At 37.4% G+C, this 23,306-nt stretch overlaps 1 protein-coding gene across 1 annotated transcript in view; it reads right to left on the reverse strand.

The window, feature by feature from the left end:
• RABEP1 (rabaptin, RAB GTPase binding effector protein 1) overlaps positions 1 to 23,306 on the reverse strand; it is a 138,397-nt gene that overhangs the window by 71,069 nt on the left and 44,022 nt on the right. The window contains exon 2 of the mRNA XM_042780495.1: positions 21,979 to 22,107. Within this exon, the coding sequence (XP_042636429.1) occupies positions 21,979 to 22,107 (129 nt within the window). The remainder of the gene's footprint in view (positions 1 to 21,978; positions 22,108 to 23,306) is intronic.

Below are 23,306 nucleotides of genomic sequence, written 5' to 3' on the forward strand. Positions count from 1 at the left end.
AGTAGGATTGCCCAACCTTCCTTCCGAGGAGTGGCTGGTGGGTTTGAACCGCCAGCCTTCTGGTTAGTAGTCAAGTGCTTTAGCCACTATGCTATATAAAGCTTAGAGACTGTCAAATTTTATTTCTGGTTTATATGTATACACACATATGAGTGTTTTTAAAATAAGACACAAACAGAAGATTAAGATACAGTTTTAAAAGCTTAAAGCTTAAATTGCTTTTTGTGTATTTATCTTCTATCCTATAACCTTGCTGAACTCATTTACTAGTTCCAACAGTTTTTTGGTGTTTCTATATAAAAGATCATGTCATATGAGAATAGAGTTAAGATAGCTTTTCTTTTTTTCTTTCTTTTAATCTAGATGTTTTTTCTTTCATTTTCTTGACTCACTACCCAAGCTAGAACCTCCAGTCCAATGTGAACAGAAGTAATAAGAATGGATACTGTTATCCTTTTCCTCAGGCTAGGTTAAAACATGATGTTAGCTGTGAAGTTTTTTTTGTAGGTGATCTTTATCAGGTTGATGAAGTCCCCCTCTAAAATTTGCTAGTGTTGGATTTTGTCAGATGTTTGTGTACGTGTGTCTATTGAGATGATCACGTGCTTTTTATCTTTATTCTATTGATAAGGTGTATATACTGATTGTTGTATACTGAAGTAACCTCATATTCCTGAAATAAATCCCACTTGGCCATGGTGTAAAATTCTTTTTATGAGTTGTTAAGTTTGGATTGCCAGTATTGTGTTTAGGATTGTGTTTCTGCATATATATTAAGGAGTAAAACTGGTCTGTGGTTTTCTTAGGATGTCTTTGCTGGTTTTGACATCAGGATAATACCAGTCTCACAGGATGAGTTTGGCAGTGTCACCTCCTATCTATTTTGGGGAATGAATTTGGGAAGGCTTTTTTTCTTAAGTAGTTTTTAAATTACTATTTCAATTTCTTTCTAACACATCTATTAAGATTTTCTATTTCTTCTTGAGTCAGTTTTGATAGTTTGTGTCTTTCTAGGAAGCTGTCCATTTCCTCTAACTTGTCTAATTTACTGGCATATGATTGTTCATAGTATTCTCTTAATATTCTGTTAAGTTAGTAGAAATTCCCGTTTTAATTTCTTGGTCAATCTGGTGAGTTTGTCAAATTTGTTCATCTTTTAAAAAAAGTCAACTTTGATTCACTGATTTTCATTCATTTTTCTAGTGTCTATTAATTTCCGCTTTATTTTTATTATCTCTGTCCTACTTGAAGTTTTGTTTGCTCTTCTATTTCTAATGTCTTAAAGTGGAAAACGATGTTATTTTAGATACTTCTTCTTCTTCAATGTAGGCATTTATAGCTGTAAATTTCCCTCAAAGCACTGCTTCGGTTGCGTCCTATAAATGGTGGTATGTCGTGTCTTCACTTTCTCTCATCTAAACTACTTTCTAATTTTCCTTGTAATCTTTTTATTTGACTCACTGGTTATTTATGTTGTCTAAATAACACATTATTTGTCTAATTTCCACATATTTATGATTTACCCAAATTCTTACTTGTTCTTGATATAAAATCTTATTCAGTTGTGGTCAGAGAACATACTTTGTATTATTTCAATCCTTTTAAAATTTATTGAGGTTTGCTTTATGGCTTAGCATATGGTATACTTTGGAGAATGTTCCATGAGGACTTCAGAAGAATGTACACTACACTGTTGTTGGGTGGAGGGTTCCATAGATGACTATTTATAGCTTTGTTCAAATCTTCTATTTCATTGATGATATTTTGCCTAGTTGGTTCTATCCATTATTGAAATTGGAATACTTAAGATTACTGAATTGAACATTTCTCTATTTTTAAAGATTTATTGTGATTTTGGAGAAAATTTACATAGCAAATTTTTCTCACTTAACCATTTCTATACATGGTATTCTACCACTCATCTGTCTGTCATGCTGTGATAACTGGCATGTTGCTATGAGGCTGGAGGATATGCCGCTGGTATTTCAAATACCAATGGGGTCATATCCATGATGGACAGGTCTCAGCAGAGCTTCCAGGCTAAGGGAGACTGGAAAGAAGGATGGGGCCATCCATTTCTTAAAAAAAAAAAATGGACAGTGAAACCTTATGAACAGCAGCTAAACACTGTTTGATGTATCACTGAAAAACTTTATGAATAGCCCTGAAACACTGTCCAATGTAGTGCTGGAAGATGAGCCCCTCAGGTTGGAAGGCACTCAAAATACGACTGGAAGAGCTGCCTCCTCAAAGTAGAGTTAACCTTAATGACATGGATGGAGTAAAGCCTTTGGGACCCTCCATATGCTGATGAGGCATGACTCAAACTGGGGAGAAACAGCTACCAACATCCATTAATAACTGAACATGTAATGTATGAAGTATGAATCTAGGAAAACTGGAAGTTGGCATTAGAGAGCTGTAATGGACTGCTATTGGCCAATTTGAATCAGACAATCATAAGATCTACTATGCCAGGAATGACAAATTAAAGAGGAATGGTATAGCATTCATTATCATAAAGAATGTTTCAAGCTCTATGCTGAAGTACAATGCTGTCAGTGATAGGCTAATATCCACCTAAAAGGAAGACCAGTTAATACTATTACTCAAATTTACACACCAACTACTAACGCCAAAGATGAAGAAACTCAAGATTTTTACCCAACTTCTGAGGTCTGAAATTGATCAAACATGCAATCAAGATGTATTGATTATTACTGGTGATTGGAACATGAAAGCTGGAAACAAAAAGGATCACCAGTAGTTGGAAAATATGGCCTTGGTGATAAAAATGACACCAGAAACCGCGTAACAGAATTTTGCAAGACCAATGACTTATTCGTTACAAATATCTTTTTTTCAACAACATAAACGGTGACTATACATGTGAACATCACCAGATAGAATACACAGGAATCATACTGACCACATCTGTGGAAAAGGGGATGGAGAAACTCAATATCTTCAGCCAAAACAAGGCCAGGAGTTGACTGTGGAACAGACCATCAATTGCTCATATGCAAGTTCAAGTTGAAGCTGAAGACAATTAAAACAACTCCACGAGAGCTAAAATATGACCTTGATTATATTCCACCTGAATTTAGAGATCATCCGTAGAATACATTTGACACACTGAACACCAATGAGCAAGGGCCAGATGAGTTGTGGGATGACATTAAGAACATCATACAGGAAGAAAGCAAAAGGTCATTAAGAAGACAGGAAAGGAAGAAAAGAACAAAATGGAGGTCAGAAGAGACTCTGAAACATGCTCTTGAACAGAATAGCTAAAGCAAATGGAAGAAATGGCAAGAAAAGAGAGAAGGGAAGATTTCAAAGAACAGCTCAAAACAAAGTAAATTATTATAATGAAATGTGCAAAGACCTGGAGTCAGAAAACCAAAAGGGAAGAATAGGCTCAGCAGTTCTCAAACGGAAAGAACTGAGGAAAAAAATTCAAGTGAAGAATGGAAATTCCAGAACATTTAATTGTGCTCATGAGGAACGTGTGCATAGACCAGGAGGCTGTTGTTCAAACAGAATGAGAATATATTGCATGGTTTAAACTCAGGAAGGATGTGTATCAGGGTTGTATCCTTTCACCATACTTATTCAATCTGTATACTGAACAAATAATCCGAGAAATTGGACTATATGAAGAAGAATGCAGCAAATGAATTGGAGGAAGATTCATTAACTATCTGAGATATGCAGATGGCACAACCTTGCTTGCTCAAAGTGAAGAAAACTTGAAGCACTTACTGATGAAGATTAAAGACTACAGTATGGATTAATCTCAACATAAAGAAAACAAAAATCCTCACAACTGGACCAATACACAGCATCACAATAAATGGAGAAAAGACTGATGTCAAAGATTTCCTTTTACTTGTATCCACTATCAACACCCATGGAAGCAGCAGTCTAGAAATCAGACGTCGTACTGCACTGGGCAAATCTGTTGCAAAACCTCTGTAATGTACTGAAGAGCAAAAAAGATGTCACTTTGAAGACTAAGGTACACCTAAGTTAAGCCATGGAATAAGGAAGATCAAAGAAGAGTTGATGCCTTTTAATTGTAATTCTGGCGAAGAATACTGAAAATATCATAGACTGCCAGAAAAATGAACAAATCTATCCTGGAAGAAGTGAAGTGCAGCCAGAATACTCCATGGAAACAAAAATGGCCAGGCTTCATCTCACCTACTTTAGTCATGTTGTCAAAAGGGACCATTCTCTGGAAAAGGATATCATGCTTGGTATAGTGGAGTGTCAGTGAAAAAGGGGAAGACCCTCAACAGAATTGACAGACACAGTGGCTACAATGATGAGCTCAAGCATACCAAGAATTGTGAGAATGGTGCACAATCAGGCAGTGTTTCATTCTACTGTACGTCACTATGAGTCAGAGTTGACTTGATAGCACATAACAACATACCTATTGTTCAGTAACACTGGTTATATTTTCACGATACGTCAGCATTCTCAGTATCTCCATTCTGGTTCTTCTGTTTCCATTAATCTAGTTTCCTTGTCCCCCTTACCTTCTCATCTTTGGTCTAAATATTGGCTATTAGGTCTCATTCAGATGACTGCTTAGAGGAACACAGTACTCACGAGTGATATTATTTTATGAACCACTCTGTCTCTTGGCTGAAAGGTGACCTCTGGGAGTGGTTTGAGTTCCAAGTTTAAAGGGTATCCCAGGGTGAAAGTCTCAGGAATTCCTCTAGTCTCTACCATGCCAGGAAGTCTGGCCTCTCCTCAGGAATTTGAGTGTTGTTCTACATTTTTTCCCCATTCTATCTGGGACCACCTATTGCATCGCTGGTCTGAACTGCGTTGGTAATGGTAGTTGGGTACCATCTAGTTCTTCTGGTCTCAAGGTAGGTGAGTTCATCATTCATGCAGACTATTAGTCCTGTAGACTAGTTTCTTCTTTGAGTCTCTGGTTTCCTTCTCTTTTGGGTCAAAACACATTGAAACCAGTAGTTTTATCTTAGATGACCACTTGCAAAATTTTAAGACCCCCAGATGTTACTCATCAAACTAGGATGCAGAACATTATCTTTGTGAGCCGTTATGTCAACTGACTCATTTGCCCCGAGACTATGGTCCTGCCTTCAAATCTAGTAACCCAATCTGTTAGGTGTTTGGTTATGTCTAGAAAGTATCTGTAACTGTGGTCCCTGTGTGCTTTATTTTAAATATGATTATATATGCAGCACACACAGTTGTATATACAACTGTCTATAGAAACACCTGTATGTGTGTACCTAAAGTATACATATTTATGGATGAAACTACACATTTTTGGTTATTACGCTTGCAAAATTGTGTATGTTGTGGCATTTACCAAAATCCCTTACTCTTATATACTTCTTAGTATCATTTTTAACCTTAACCAAGCTGTACTCATTTCACCCTTATTCGGTATTGCCTTACCTATCACCAAAACTAACAAGTATCTACTACCTATCCCTGGTAACCACCAAAGAATGTTGCTTTCTATATTTATACCTATTCTTGTCCTTTTATAATATGAGATCATACAGTATTTGGCCTTTTATGACTGACTTATTTCACTCAGCATAATGTCCGTCAGATTCATCAACCTTATAGTATATTTTGAGAACTCACCATTATTCTTTATGGCTGCGTAATATTCGTTTTATTTATGTACCAGTTTGTTTATCCATTCATCTGTTGATGAACAGTTGTTTTTTGTTTTTTGTTTTTTTGTTAATGTAAGTAATGCTGCAACAAACATAGGTGTGCATATGTCATTTCTGTCCAGTAGTTTTAGTTCTCTAGGGCATATACTGGGAGCTCTGGTGGCACAGTGCCTAAGGCACTTGATTGCTAACCAGAAGGCTGGCAGTTAAAACCCACCAGCCACTCTTCGGAAGGAAGACTAGGCAATCTATTCCCGTACAGATACGCCTTGGAAACCCAAGGAGGGGTCACTATGAGTTGGGATGGGATTGCTAGATCAGATAGTATTCCTAGTTCTAGCTTTTTAAGGAAGAGCCACACCATTTTCCATAGTGGTTGAATCAATTTACAGTCCCACCAGCAGTGGAGCAGGGTTCCAATCTTCATGTAATCTTGCCAGCATTTCTTGCTTGTTTCTTTGATTAGTGCTATTTTTGCAGGAGTGAGAGTCATCTCATTGTAGTTTTGATTTGCATCTCTCTGATGGCTAATTATCATGCTAATGCATCTTTTCATGTGTTTTTTAGTCACCTGATGTTCTTTTTGGTGATGTTTGTTCCCAGACACATAGAACACAAAGGACACACACATCCTTTGCCCATTTTTTTAATTGGATTGTCTATCATCTTGTTGAGCTGTTGAAGTTTTCTATATATTTCTCCCATCTTGTTAGTTTTTTGTTTTGTTTTGTTTTTTGCTTCATGTATTTTGGTTCTCTCGTTAGATACGTACATATTACAATTGTATTTTCTTGATGAAGTGACTCTTTATAAAATGTCCCTCCACAACTGATAACTTTTTTTGTTTTAAAATCTATTAAGGTTAATAGCAATATAGTCACTTCAGCTTAAGGTTGTTGTTTGCAAGATAAACCATTTCTCATTCTTTATTTTCAATCTGTTATATTTTTGAAACTAAAGTGTCTCTCCTATAAAAAGCCTAGAGTTGAATCTTGTTTTTAAAACCAGTTTGACTCTGCCTTTTGTTTTGTTACTGTTAACATTTACATAGTTGGATTTAAGTTAATCACTTTACTTTCTGCTTACTGTTTATGTCTCAAATCTTTTGGTCACTCTATCCCTTCTTTGGGAGCTCTGATGGTGTAGTGCCTAAGGCATCTGACTGCTAACCAGAAGGAAGATTGGGTAACCTACTTTCATAGAGATACTGCCTCGGAAACCCAAGGTGGGGTCGCTATGAGTCAAATCGACTTGATGGCAGCAAGTCTGATTATGTTTTTGGATTCCTTCTTGACTGCTTTATTTTGCATTGAGTGATTTTCCAATGTAATATTTTAATTCCTTTAAGGATTGTTTCATTATATGTTTATGTGTTATTTCCTTAATGGTTGTTCTAGGGCTTACCATATAAATCTCAATTTATTAAAATCTATTTCAGATATATACTGACTTAATTCCAGTGTTACAGAATGTAACCAACCACTTTACAGTACTCTTCCCTTTGCCAATATTTATTTTATTATTTTTGTACATAATTCATCTGTATATTACAAACGCAATGATATACTGTTTTAATGATTAATTTATATAATGGCATATCTTTTCAAGAAGCTGAGAAGCAAGCAAGTACATATTTGTAACATTTGTTATATTAACCTTCCTATTTATATTTCTGGCTCTCTTCATTTGTTCCTGTGGACTGGAATTACCATTTGGTGTTATTTCTTAATCTAACACACATTTACTCCAACCCACTTGCTTTCGACTAATATTGGCAAATATACTAAATTCCATATATTATAGGCCCAATAATACAATATAAATATTGCTTTATACAACTGCTTTTTAAATCCATTTAGAGAAGAAATATGCATTTGTAACTGTCTGTTTCAATTACATAATTACTTTCCCCAGTGCTCTTCGTTTTCTTGTGTGAATTCAAAGTACTGTCTGGAGTCACCTGCTTTCAGCCTGATGAACTTCCCTCAGCACTTCTTGTAAGGTGGGTGTATAAGAATTCAGTTAACTCAGATTTTATCTGGGAAAGTCTTTACTTCACATAATTTTTTAAAGATACTTTTACTGGATATAGAATTCTTAGTTGATAATTTTTTTTTTTTTTCCCTGCCTTTAAGCATTTTGAATGTTATCCCACTGCCTTCAGGGCTTCATTACCCCTGATGAGAGAAGTCAGCTGTTAATCTTACTGAGGTTCCTTTGTAAGTAACACGTTTTGGTTTTTTTCTCTTACAACTTTCAAGATTGTCTTCTTTTGTTTGGGTTTCAGTATTTTACTATCTCTGTGTTAGGATCTCTGTGTTTATCCCACTCGAAGTTCACTGAATTGCTTGGATGTGTAAGTTAAAGTTCTTCATCAAATTTGGGAAGTTTACAGCCATTGTTTTTTCAAGTATTTTTTTTCTAGCTTTTTCTCTCCTCTTCTTCTGGCACTCTCATGCCAGAGAGCATGTTGATGCACTTCATGATGTCTGAGGCTTTGTTCATTTTCTGTTATTCTTTTTTTTCTATTCTTTGGATTGCATAATCTTTTTTGAGCTACAATCAAGTCTGTTCATTCTTTCTTCTGCATGTCCAAACTACTTTTAAGCCATTCTAGTGAATTTTCCATTTCATTTATTGTACTTTTCATCTCTAGAATGTTCATTTGGTCATATATAGATGTAATTTGTCTTTTTATTGATTTTTTTTTATAAGACAATGTCATACCTCCGTTTCTTATTTTTATAGTATCTGGTCACTCTCAAATCTAGCTTCCACTCCATGCTTTATTTTTTTTGAAAACTAGGAATTTTAGATAATATATTGTAGCAACTCTGGATACTGGTCACATCCCACCCCTCTACCTGGGTTTATTTATTGTTGTTCATTTCCTTGTCTAGTGACTTGCTACATTATTTTAGTGAAATCTATTAATCTTCAGCAATGTGAAGACTCCAATGTTGCTCTTCAAAGAGTACAGCCTGGGGCATGTGCAGTTACTCTGGGATGACAGTGGTTTTAGCAAGATTCTCTTTGAATCTCTTTCCCTGACTTTAAGTTAAATTCTGCTAATTGCTATGTTGTTTTCAACAATGTCCTAGGGACACAGACTGATCCAATTACATTGAGGCTCCTTTGCAAAGATCTTGAGGTCAGTGCTTAAGGTTTGTTCTCACTCCAGGAAAACACTTCATTGCTCTTTCCCTGGTTCTCTCTGGTAAACTAAGTCGTCTATGGTTTAGTTCGTATCTCCAATGAAATTCCTAATTTACCCTTCATTCCTTTTTCTCAAAACCTCTATTGTTTTTGAGAGTGCCCTTAGACTTCAACTTCTCACACTCTGTTCCAAATAAAATCAGCTCCTTTAGGAAGAGCTCCAGATCACTTCTCTATTTTGTTTCATGACTGTTCCCCTGGGGAAAATCTTCGAGGCAGGGCTCCAGAGTCAGGGGTAGGTACAAGGGTGCTCTTCTGAGTGACACATCTGCTTTAGGAGCAAGGCACTGGGTGGGGGAGAGTAAGGTGGTAGCTTCTAGTCTTCTTGGCTTGCTCTCAGTGTAGAACCTCCAATATACAAATAAGTTGGGGCAAGAACTATCAGGGTCCCAGTATTCTCAGTGTTCCATGCTCAAAGTAAAACCACCATGCCAAGGGGGGCTGCAGAAAAAGCAACCGGGAAAGTGTTAAAACATCTCCTGTGTATACATCTGTCAAATTTCATCACCTTTTCTTTGATGTGAATGTGAAGGCTTTTTGTTGTCATTAGTTGCTTTTGAGTCAGCACCAACTCGTGATAAACTCAGGTACAACAGAACAGAACGTTTCCCAGTCCCACGCCATCTTCCATGACAGCATGTTTTGAGTCCATTGTTATGGCTATCATGTCAATCCATTTTGTTGAGGGCTTCCATCACTTTCACTGACTCTGACTCAACTTTACCAAACATGGTTATTTTATTTTAGGTACATACAAGTTCATGATTATTATATTTTCTTGGTAGAATGTTTATTATTATCTTTGTCATTTGGGTTAAAGTTTACACAGCAAATTGGTTTTCTATTAAAAAAATTTATACATTTTCTGTGACACTGATTGCACTCCCCACAGTGTAACAGCACTCTTCTCACTTTTTCCTTGTATTGACCATTCCTGTTTGTCCCTTTGTCCTATCCCTTTCTGCATTCTGAACTTTAACCACAGGCACTCTTTTGATCTTATATGGTTGTTATGTTCTAAGGAGTGTGCACCTCCCTAGTGTTATTATTCTGATCTTACAGGCCTATTGCTTGGCTTAAAGTTGAGCCAAAGGGTAAGTTCAGTTCCAGGCCTGAAGGTTACCTAAGAGTCACAGTCCTAGGGGTCCCACAAGTCTCTATTAGATCAGTAAGCCTGGTCTTTTTTTTTTTTTTTTTTTTTTTTTATCATTTTGAGTTTTGTTCCACATTTTTCTCCTACTCTATCCAGGACCTCCTATGTGATCCCTTTAAGAGTAACTGACCAGTGGTAGCTGGGCACCACCTAGTTCCTCTGTTCTCAGGGTCATGGAGAATGGGGTGACCTTAGATACTTTTTGCCCTAAGTCCCAATCTTACTATCTAGTATGCTTTACTTTTATCTTTAAAAAAAGAGAAAATTAATTAGAAAGTTTCTTGGCTTTGCTTTTTATAGTTAGATTTATCAGTTTCTGTGCTTGGTAATGTTTCATATAGCCTATACATTCCCTCAATGTTTACATTTTTTGTATCATCACAAGTTCTTCTGGTGATTTATATAGGTGATAAAATGCTCCTAGCTTTTGTATACCTGAAATGTCTATTTTGGCCTCACTCTTGAACAGTAATTTAGCTCCATATAAAATTTTAGGTTGACAGTTATTTTTTCCCTGCACTTTGAAGATCTCATTTGTCTTCTGGCATCTATTACTGTACTTGTGAGCTATCTCGTCAGTGTAATTTTTTTCTTTTCTCTGGTAGTTTTTAACATTTTCTTTTTACTCTTACTATTCTACAGTTTAAGATGTGTCAAGGTACGGGTTTACTATTATTTACCCTGCTTGGTACTCAGTATTTATGCTGAGAATCTAACTTTTTTTCAAAATGACTGAAAACTCTGTTCTTATCTCTTCAAATAGTGTCCACTAGTCCCTCCATTATCTTCTTCTCTTGGAACTTTTTTAGTCATGAGTTGGAGTCTGTCAATCCATCTTCTATGTCAATTGTTCTTTCATATTTCCTTCTCTTTGTCTCTGTGGGAAAAGACAATACTATTTTCTAATTTTCTAAATTCTCTGTGCCTTCTCTACAGTTTACATCATTTATTAAGTGTATTTCAATTTCTATATTTTGTTTCCAACATTTCTAATATGTTTTTTGTTATATGTATATATATAAAATAACAAATTCACTACCATCGAGTCGATTCTGACTCACAGAGACCCCTGCTGAGTTTCCAAGGCTGTAATTCTTTACAGAAGCAGATTGTCTCATATTTCTTCTGCAGAACAGCTAGTGGGTTTGAACCACCAACCTTTTGGTTAGCAACCCATTGCCTTAACCACCACACCACCAGAACTGCCAATATGTGTGTGTGTGTGTGTGTGTACAGACACACACATGTATATACATACACATACATACCAAAAAACAAACCAAACTCACTGCTATCGAGTTGATTCTGACCCACAGCAACCACCTTTGGGTTTCCAAGGCAGTAAATCTTTACAGAAGTAGATTACCCAGTCTTCCTTCCACGGAGTGGGTTTGAACCGCCAACCCTCTGGTTAGCAGTCAAATGCCTTAGGCACTACACTACTAGAGCTTCTTACACATATATACATATATACATATATATATATACCTACATACATATACACACAAATACGTACATATACGCACATACACGTTGTTGTTAGATGCTGTCATAAATACACATACATATATACATACAATGTACACACCCAACACACACTCTTATTTTAATTCCATTTGTAAGGGCAAACTTATGGCATTTGACCCATAAGCTTAAACTCAGCTTTTCACTATTAAAATTCTGGTTGGCTAACATCAGAGCTTTATCCAAATTATGACCATGTACAAAGTTCTTTTAAACGCCAGAAAATTTCACTGTCTTACTGATGATTAACATGAGCTCTATTTCTACTAGTTTTCCTTCTAATTGAGAACTCTATAGCCTCTGGTTTGCTGCCTCATTTAAGAAGCTCTTCATCACTGTACAAAACTCTGAGGGTTTCTAAAACGCAAACACTGATGCTTTGGACGAGTTATGTATTCAAGGTGGTTAAAGAAATTTAAATCAGAAAATACTTTCTTCCAGGTCAACAGAAAAGTAACACAACTTTTAGAAATATTTATAACATTACTAGTTAGAGTCAACCGGGAAAAGAATGGTAAGGCAAGGACAGACAGTAAGAGGAATCAAAGAGGTAATGTAATGTCTTTTTATTAGTATCAATCATTACTGTTTGTTCTTATATCTCAGTTATTCTCCAAACAAATGCAAGCACTTATTACAACACCAAAGCTAAAGATGCTCCTACTGAGAAAAATACCAACATTTAGACTGATGGGATTACCTTGACCTGTTTTGCTGAAAGATAAAACAAAGACTGCTAAGCACATCAAAACCATGATTTCTACTGTTATCACCTGTGACAATCAAAAGACTGGCCTATATACTTCATAGTAGTTACATAAATATAAACTGCTGCTTAGAAGACATCTTTAAATTTGTTTTTTTATATAATATAGTCAAATAACCAAGACAGAAACAAAAACATTATCTTTTATACACTACACATTTTCTTTACAAATAACCACCACAAACTCTCACAAAGTATCACAGCATTCCTTTTGAAATTTTGCAAAAAGTTGCCTCAACTGTTCTCTACAACCAGCTTAAATTTATGGAGAATCTCAAATAGCAAGTATGCAACAGTACACATGCAGATTATTTATGGACTTTATAAATAGTTTTGCTAAACAAAACTGCAATAAAGTAAATAACTGTAACATATTATTTAAAAAAAAAAAAACTCACATCATAACCTGTTTAACTCAGAGATATAAAACATTATTGACCATATATTTCAGAAATGGGAGGTTTTTGGTCATTTTCATTTCTCCAGAATTTTACAGTAAAGCCAATTTTATAATTTCAAATAAGAAAACAAAGGAAATACTAAGAGCTTTATTTAGGAACAGAAGAACAAACACAGACAATGGACAAGGTTAACATGACTTTATTAAATAAGACTGGAAAAAAAGGCTGCAGATATAGATGACCAAGTTACACAATTATTGCTGTGAGAGACAAAGGAAAAGAGGGTATTAGCCAGTATCATATTGAGTTTGAACTCGTCATCAGAGGAAATGCTGCCACAACCTATACATTAAATATATTAAAAGTCACCTTGACAAGAACACACCATTGCAAATAATTTAAAGCTGTATCTTAATTCAAGGTTAAAATGACTTTAAAAAGAGGTTCAAACTTACATGAACATCTTGAACAATTGGAAACAACTTATTTCTCATGAACTTAATATATATATAAACTGTACAAAATGTTACCATCCATCTCATTAGACTACTTACTGAAGATATAAACCAGATCTCATTCATCCTAACATCCACAGTATCTTGGCAGAGTACCACCATGTAGTAGGAAACAGCCCTTCTGCAAGTCATGAGAAAACAAACTCCCATCCCATACCACATCAGTCAGTCTTTCAAAGCCAGAGCAGAATTCTGTGGGGCCTAAGAATCTTCCAACCTACATAACAGTGACTGTCAAATTTCTCTGACCACAATTCACAGCAAGAAAAACATTTTACATCACAACTCTATCCATACTGGTACACACAAAACTGAAACAAACAAAAAAAAAATCTGTGTAAATTTATTTACTTAACCTTACCATATATAATGTGCTGTTATTTTCCACTTTATTCCTTTTCTTAAATTGCTGGTCAACCCATTAAATTGTATTATCCATCAATGGAACTACCTGTAGTTTGAATAATACCACTCCAGAGCATTGGTCTTCAAACTGGGGTACATGCATCCCTGGGTATATGCAAAGGTTTTCCAAAGGATTCATGGACATACATAGTTTTAAAGGAAGCAAATTCTAGATCTCCAATTTTCATAAATATTCTTTCAGAGCTGTGGTGCAGTGAATTACTTGGTATGGCTTTCCTAACCATAGTCTTTGTAACTCCCACCAGATTACTGGGTCGGACCATGTAAATAAGGTGCGTAGAACTCTAATGTGAGGACTGGCTAGTTTTGGCATGCTGCTGAGCTTAAAATGAGACCTCCTAGAAGCAGAGGAGGGGATCTCACTGCCAGCAAGAGAAAAAAGCTGGAGAGAAAGTGGAGCACATCCTTGGACCTGAGATCCCTATGCTGGACCTCCTTGGCAGTGAGATGCCCAGCTTAGAGACACCCAGCTGAGAGACGGTGGTAGTGGAACGAAGAGGCATGAGACAGAGCGGTGGCCTTGCTGGCCCATGGAATGAGAAAGCTGAATGCCCCTGGACAGGAGCCTTGCTGGTGGAGTTGGGTGCACCTCGGTGTACCTACTGGCTGAGCTAAAAAAGCTCTTTAACACTTGCCGAAACAGGACAGAGGCCAGGCAGAAAAGCCACCAGCCAGAGAGGCATATCTGAGGGCACAGCAGAGGGGAGACTATTCTAATCGAAGAATTGTATCTTGAGTATTCCTGAACCTGAATTGTAGACTTTTACTTCCCTAATAAACCCCATAATCCTGAGTATTGTCTATGAATTCTATGTAGCCACTGCAACAAATTATCAAACCCAGCAGAGTAGTAAGTGCCATGGAGGGACAGGTGGCATCAGAGTTGGTAGACTGAAGGGTGGTGGCATGTCTGGCTTCATAGGAATAAACCTTGGGCTACTGATGGTAATTCTGTCTCCTTCTCTTGACGTTGGAGGAAGTCAGAGGATGTCACCTCCATGCCCTTTTTGCACTAAATAAGAAGGGTGTTTAAGTACAGATTCTCTTTCTCTACCCCCCTTTCATATTCACCTTTTCTCCCACTTAACAAAAGAAAGGCTTTTCTTCTATCCTGAATTTTCCTATGGTTCAATGGACTATTGTGTAGTACTTCCTCTGTGATAGCAAAGCAGTGAACAATTCAGCCTACAGTGTCAATAATAAAAAAGTGAGTAATAACTGGGCAACAGATTTTAGCAAATTTCAGGTAGTTTCGAAGTATTTGCTTTCAAAAAAATTTAAGAAAGGCCTAATTTGAGTTGTAAACCAATAGAATGAGAAGATTTTTGAAGAAAGAACATTATGTAATTTAACACACAACTCAGAAGGAATTGAGAGAACTGAATATTAATTGTTAAAATTAAATTCCTTCTATCTTCTAATTTATGAAACGAAGGGTTCTCAGCACTTGTTGTTGTTGTTGTTAGGTGCTGTTGGTCAGCTCTGACTCATGGCGACCCTATATGTACAACACAACAAAATACCACCCAGTCCTGTGCCAGGCTTACAATCCTTGATATACCCGAGCCCATCACTGTAGCCACTGTGTCAATCCATCTCATTAAGGATCTTCCCCCGCTTTCACTGACCTTCCACTTTACCAAGCATGACAGCCTTCTCCAGAGAATGGTCCCTTCCAACAAATGACCAAAGCAGGTGAGATGAAGTTGAGCCATTCTCACTCCCAAGGAGCATTCCAGCCGCACTTCTTCCAGGACAGATTTGTTCATTCTTCTGGCAGTCCATGGTACTTTCAGTATTCTTTGCCAATACCACAGCTCAAAACCATCAACTCTTCTGTCTTCCTTATTCACTGTCCAGCTTTCACATGTATATGAGGCAAATGAAAACACCATGGCTTGGGGTAAACGCACCTTACTCCTCAAAGACACACCTTTGTTCTTCAATACTTTAAAGAGGTCTTTTCCAGCAGATTTACCCAGTGCAATACATCATCTGATTTCTTGACTGCTGCTTCCATTGGTATTGCTGATTGTGAAACCAAGTAATAGGAAATCTTTGCCAGCTTCAATCTTCTCTCCATTTATCATGATGCTGCTTATTGATCCATTTGTGAAGATTTTTGCTTTCTTTATATTAAGGCATAATCCATACTGCAGACTGTAGTCTTTAATCTTCATTAGTAAGTGCTTCAAGTCACATTCACTTTCAGCAAGCAAGGTTGTGTTGTCTGCATACTGCAGATTGTTAATGAATCCTCCTCCAATCCTGATGCCACATTCTTCTTCATATAGTCCAGAATCTCAGATTATTTGCTCAGCATACAGATTGAGTAAGTATGGTGAAAGGACACAACCTTGATACACTCCCTTCCTGATTTTAAACCATGCAGTATCCCCTTGTTCTGTTTGACAACAGCCTCCTTGCCTATGTACAGGTTTCTCATGAGCACAATTAAGTGTTCTGGTATTTCCATTTTTCTCAATGTTATCCATGATTTGTTATGATCCATACAGTCAAATGTTTTTGCAGTTATAAAACACAAGTAAACACCTTTCTGGTAGTCTTTGCTTTCAGCCAAGATCCATCAGACATCAGCAATGATAGCCCCTAGTTCCACATCCCCTTCTGAACCCAGCTTGCATTTCTGGGAGTTCCTTTCCAATATACTGCTGCAACCATTTTTTAATTATCTTCACAAGATTTTACTTGCATGTGATATTAATGATATTGTTTAATAATTACCACATTCTGTGGGATCACCTTTCTTTGGAATGGGTACAAATATGGATCTCTTCCAGTCAGTTGGCCAGGTAGCTGTCTTCCAAATTACTTGCCATAGACAAGTAGGTGCCTCCAGAGCGGCATCGGTTTGTTGAAACATTTCAACGGGTATTCTGTCAATTCCTAAAGCCTTGTTTTCACCGACTCCTTTAGTGCAGCTTGGACTTCCTCTTTCGATATCATTAAAACAAACAAAAAATAAATAAATAAACTCACTGCCATCAAGTTGGATCCGACTTATACTGACCCCTCCATGGGTTTCCAAGGTAGCATCACTACTTAAATACATTGCCCAATCTTTCTTCCGAGTAGTAGCTGGAGAGTTTGAACCACCAGTCTTCTGGTGCGCATTCAAATGCCTTAGGCACTACGCTACCACCTCCTGAAATAGATGAACATCAACCAATTCTTTTTGGTACAGTGACTCTCTGTATTCCTTCCATCTTCTTTTGATGTTTCCTACATCATTCAATATATTGCCCATAGAATCTTTCAATATTGCAACTCGAGGCTTGAAGTTTTTCTTCAGTTCTTCCAGTTTGAGAAATGCCACGTGTGTTCTTCCTTTTTGGTTTTGTACCTCCAGGTCTTTGCACATTTCATTATAATAACTGACTCTGTCTTCTCAAGCTCTTTGAAATCTTCTGTTGTCATTTCTGCCATTTGCTTTAGCTACTCTCTGTTCAAGGACAAGTTTCAGAGTCTCTTCTGACATCCACTTTGGTCCTTTTTTCCTTTCCTGTCTTTTTAATGACGTTTTGCTTTCTTCTTGGATGATATTCTTGATGTCATCCCACAATTCCTCTGGTTTTCTGTCACTAGTGTTCAATGTGTCAAATCTATTCTTCAGATGGTCTCTAAATTCAGGTGGGATATAGTTAAGGTCCTATTTTGGCTCTTGCATGGTGGCGTAGTGCCTAAGGCATTTGACTGCTAACCAGAGGTTGGTGGTTTAAACCCACCAGCCACTCTTCAGAAGGAAGACTGGGCAATCTATTTCTTTAGAGATACTACCCCAGAAACCCAAGAAGGGGTCGCTATGAGTCGGAACTGACTCAACAGCAGTGAGTTTGGTTTTGAGAGTTTGGACTTGTTCTAAATGTCTTCAGCTTCAACTTGAAACTGCATATGAGCAACTGATGGTCTGTTCTACAGTCAGCTCCTGGTCTTGTTTTTGCTGAACATATTGAGCTTCAGCAATTTCCACAGATGTAGTCAATATGATACCTGTGTATTCCATCTGGTGAGGTCCACGTGTATACCCACAATTTATGTTGCTGAAAAAAAGTATTTGCAATAAATAAGCTGTTGGTCTTATAAAATTTTATTATGTCATCTCCAATGTCATTTCTATCACCAAGGACCTATTTTCCAACTACCAGTGATTCTTTGTTTCCAACTTTTGCATTCCAATCACCAATAATAATCAATACATCTTGATTACACGTTTGGTCAATTTCAGACTGCAGAAGTTGGTAAAAATCTTCAATTTCCTTGTCTTTGGCTTTGGTGGTTGGTACATAAATTTAAATAACAGTACTAACTGGTCTTCTCTATAGGCGTATAGATATTATCCTACCACTGACAGCACTGTACTTAACAGATTTTGAAACATTCTTTGTGATGATGAATGTTACACCATTCCTATTTGTCATTCCCGGCATAGTTGATCATACGTTTGTCTGATTCAAAATGGCCAAAAGCAGTCCATTTCAACTCACTAATGCCCAGGATATCTTCATGCATTCCATTCCATTTTTGATAACTTCCAATTTTCCTAGATTTATACTTTGAACATTCTATGTTCTGACTACTTATTAGTGGATGTTTACAGCTGTTTCTTCCCATTTTGAGTCATGCCTCATTAGCAAATGGAGGTCACGAAAGCTTTACTCCACCCATGCTATTAAGGCTGACTTTATTTTAAGGAGGCAGCTCTTCCCCAGTCATATTTCGAGTGCCTTCCAATCTGAGGGGCTCATCTTCTGGCCCTATATCAGATAATGTTTCAGGGCTATTCATTAAGTTTTCCAGTAATATACTATTCATAAAGTTTTCACTGATCTACACTTTGAGAAGTGGATTGCCCTTTCTTTCTTCCAAGTCTGCCATAGTCTGGAAGCACTGCTGAAATCTGTCCACCATGGGTGACCCTGCTGGTATTGAAATACTGGTGGTATAGCCTCCAGCCTCACAGCAACACTCAAGCCACCACAGTACGACAAACTGACAGATGAGCAGTACTATTACTACTACTCACTGCCATCGAGTCAATCCCAACTCATCGCAACCCCTCCTTGAGTTTCCAAGGCAGTATCTCTACGGAAGCAGATTGCCAATCTTCCTTCCGAGGAGTGGCTGGTGGGTTTGAACCGCCAGCCTTCTGGTTAGCAGTCAAATGCCTTAGGCACTATGCCGCCAGAGCTCCCAATGAGTGGTAGTCAGCACTTAAATATTTATGGTGTGATCAATTGTGTACTTTTAGTAACAGTAATGATAACGTTGTAGAAGAAATTTATGTGCATATTTTGGATGAAGAGAAGTATGGCCAAATTTTTTTCAAAAGGTTCACAAGCATAAAATATTGCTTTAGGTAAGTGGTTCTCAAAGTGTGGCCTCTGTTCCAGTAGCATCAGCATCACCTGGTAAACCGCTAGATCCCACCAAAAGGCCTAGGAAATCAAATGCTCTAGGAGTGGAGCCCAACAATCTGTCTTAACAAATCTTCTAGGTAGTCCTAATGCACTGAACCATTATTTTAGAATAAAATTCTGAGGTGCATAATAATAAAGAAAATCTATTCAAGGAGGAAAAAAAAAAGTAAAACTTCTGCTAAAAAAACTTGTTCAGGTATTTTTTATTAAACAGATATTTATACTAAGTGGATATTAAATTACCATGCTATTTTGGTTCCACTGGGTATGTTTATAAGTGTGAAGTTTAAATTTAAAACCATATCAGTATGGTCAGTGATAGAATTTATACACTTATCCATAATAGGGTATACAAGAAGGAATACTGCTGGTGTCAGATGGATCCTAGCTGAAAGCTAAGAATACCAGAAAGATATTTACCTGTGTTTTATTGACTATGGAAGGGCATCCAACTGTGTGGATCTTAACGAATTATGGATAACATGGTGAAGAATGGGAATTCTAGAACACTTAACTGTGCTCATGAGGAACCTGTACACAGTTGTTCGAACAATACAAGGGGATACTGAATGATATAAAATCAGAAAAAATGTGTGTCAGTGTTGTATCCTTTCACCACTTACTCAATCTGTACACTGAAGAAATAATTACAGAAGTTGAACTGTATGAAGAACAACATGGTATCAGGATTGGAGGAAGAATCATTAACAACCTGAGATATGCAGACGATACAACTTTGCTTGCTGAAAGTGAAAAGGACTTGAAGCACTTACTGATGAAGATCACAGCCTTTAGTATAGATTATACCTCAACATAAAGAAAGCAAAAATCCTCCCAACTGGACCAACAGGAAACATCATGATAAATGGGGAAAAAAGTGAAGCTGTTAAGGATTTAACTTACTAGGATCCATAGGCAATGACCATGGAAGCAGCAGTCAGGAAATAAAATAATATAGTCCATTAGGGAAATCTGCTGCAAAAGCTTTCTTTAAAGCATTAAAGAGCAAAGGTGTCACTTTGAAGACTAAGGTGTGCCTGACCCAAGCCATGGTATTTTCAATAGTCTCACATGCATGTGTGAATTGCACAATGAATAAGGAAGGGTTCAGAAGAAATGATGCATTTGAGTTGTTGGCAAAGAATACTAAATGTGTCATGGACTGCTAGAAGAATGAACAAATCTGTCTTGGAGGAAGTACAGCTAGAATGCTCCTTAGAAGCAAGAATGGCCAGAATTTATCTCATATTTTGGTCGTATGGTCAGAAGGAACCAGTCCCTGGAGAAAGATGCTATGGTAGGTAAAGTAGAAGGTCAGCAAATAATGAGAAGATTCTAAATGAGATAGATTGACCCAGTGGCTGTGACAATGGGCTCAGATATGGCAATTATTGTGAGGATGGTACAGGCCTGGGCAGTGCTTCATTGTGTTGTACACAGGGCCACTGTAAGTCAGCAGCAATTCAGCAGCACCTAACAACATCCACAATCATGTTTGAAGTCACTGGTCTAGACTAGAGTAAAACTTATTATACAACTGAATCACATGGCCGACTTGTTAAAACACAGGTTGTTGACCCCTATCCCAAAAGAGTCTCTCTGACTCAGTAAGTTTAGGATGGAGGCTAAGAATTTGCATTTCTAACAAGTTTCCCAGGTAATAGTGATGCTGATACTGGTATTCCAAGATCATCTTTGAGAACCACTAGTCTAGGCCTGTGGAAACCATATCTCTATTTTCTTGGAGATATGGTCCCATGCCTTACACAACTTCCTTTTTAAACAACTCATCACACAATTACTTATACAGTAAACCTATGTGAGCTGGAACTCACCAGGACTGCCTTGTTTGCATCACAAGTTTTCTACCTTTGACAGGGTACAGTCTTACCACTTTTCTATTGCTCTCTCTTAGTGGAAAATATTTACATTTTCCTTCTCTGACAAGTGTCCACCTTACACAGGTTTCAGCTTTCACAGGTTTTACTTTATGTTTTCCTCACTATTGTTCAAGTTCTGTGAGTTACAGAATCACATTAATCTTACTTCTATATACCTAGCACCTAAGCACAGTGTCTGCTTCATTCTTCTGCTGTCGAATCAATTCTAATCCACAGCAACCCTACAGGACAGAGTAGAACTGCCCCATAGGGTTTCCAAGGCTATAAATATTTGAGGAAGCAGACTGCCTTCTCCTGCAGAGGCTGGTGGGTTCAAACCACTCACATTTTAGATAGCCAAGCACTTTAAGCACTGTGCCACTAGGACTCCTTTGTTTGATTCATGTTGTTGTTGTTGTTGTTGTTATGTGCCGTCAAGTCAGCCCTGACTCATAGCGACCCCTCCTTGGGTTTCCGAGGCAGTATCACTACGGAAGTAGGATTGCCCAACCTTCCTTCCGAGGAGTGGCTGGTGGGTTTGAACCGCCAGCCGTCTGGTTACCAGGCAAGTGTCTTAGCCACTATGCTACCAGAGATTCATAGTAGGTATTAATATTTATTAAAATGGACATTTGTTGAATTAATTCCATAAAATGTCAATTTTAATATAACATGACTCAAAGCTACTAACAGAGAGACCTACCATCCTGGTTTGCCTAGACACTGTAGCCTACTATATTAAATATTGACATTACAGTCAAAAGACAAGGAAAAATCTGAACAATGCATTTTTCAACTTGTTTTTCAATTCCATTCTTAATGCTAGCCTCTAAATATTATGCTTTTATGATAAAAGTACAAATAAAGTCAAGGTTTATTCAATGATAAAATTAACACTGTACTATCAAGAAACTTGACATTTTAAGGTAGCTTGTGTGTGTGTGTGTGTGTGTGTACTGGGAGGAGGACTTATGAACTTACCCTCTTTAGCCAAATATAACTCCTTAAATTTTGCTCTCTTTTGATTAAATTCTTGCTCAAGCTGCTGCTGTGCGCGTAAAAATTCTGCATTAATTTTTTCCAATTCTGCTACCCGTTGCTGAAGAGAAACTGAAGGGGGGAAAAAAACTGGTTAACAAGCAATAATTTTTATTTTATAAATTAAGTTACAACAATAAATTAGTATTCCTGATGCAGATTTCTATACATGAAACAAGTAGTCAATCTTCTTTCAAAGATTCAATATATTCTAGGAAATTCCAGTTGGGGGGGAAAAAAGACTCCAGCATTAGACACACTGTGAAAGAGTCACGTAAAGAGAAACAGCATATACACTGAAAACCATATTGGGCAAATTTCCCAAAAGAAAACTTCCAAAGTTCCTTTGTATAATTAACAGAATGTTCTACCCACTTCTGGAGTTGTTCAATATAGGATTATTTGACTATTTCTCCCACAAATGATCCCACTGCCAATGTTGCTAGTTTCCATTTCTCTCAAATTAAGAGCAAAATCTAATGGAGTCCCAGACCTAATTGTCTAATTCAAAACAATTCATTATCACTATCATGAAGACATGATCAAAAATCTATTCGTATAGAAAGGATACAGACTTGTACATTCTGTATGAACTCTCAATTACTGGGATATTATCTGTTTTGCAGATTAATGCTGATCAAAGTGTGGCAGAGATAGGGACATATATTTACTTGAGAGCTCTGTAATTTGGCCACAGCTGATTAAATGACTTCCTAACCTAGCTAAACCTTAAGGGGGGAGGGGTGGGCAGCAAAGTCCTGAGGTCCAATCCCTTGAATTCCTCCTCTGCGCTAACAGCAACCTAGCCATAAAGCTATGACCCTAATATCCCTCCAGGGTAACCTATCAGTACTAATCAGCCAGTGCCTAGTGACTACCTTTGCCAACAGAGGTCCCAATTCCCTACCAGAAGCCACCCCAGATAATGATTTGCGTACAGTTTTAATCATGATTTGAGATTATTTCTGAAGGCTCTCTTCTTCCTACCCATCACTGAGTTTAACTGAGAGCTCATTTTCTAATGCATGGAAAAAAGACTGGGGGCAAAAACACGCCAGTGATTTATCTATAAAAACCAAAAACCAAACTTGTTGCCACTGAGTCAGTTCCAACCCATAGCAAACCCCACTGGGTTTCCAAAACTGTATATCTTTATGGAAGTAGATTGCTTCATCTTCCTCCCACAAAGTAGCTGGTGGGTTTGAACGACCAACCTGGTTAGCAGCCAAATGCCCTACCCACTATGCCACCAGAACTCCTTCTATAGGTAA

The sequence above is a fragment of the Orycteropus afer genome, unplaced genomic scaffold (genome assembly GCF_000298275.1).
Source record: "Orycteropus afer afer isolate SDZICR_OR568_19922 unplaced genomic scaffold, OryAfe1.0 scaffold00042, whole genome shotgun sequence".
NCBI lineage: Eukaryota > Metazoa > Chordata > Mammalia > Tubulidentata > Orycteropodidae > Orycteropus > Orycteropus afer.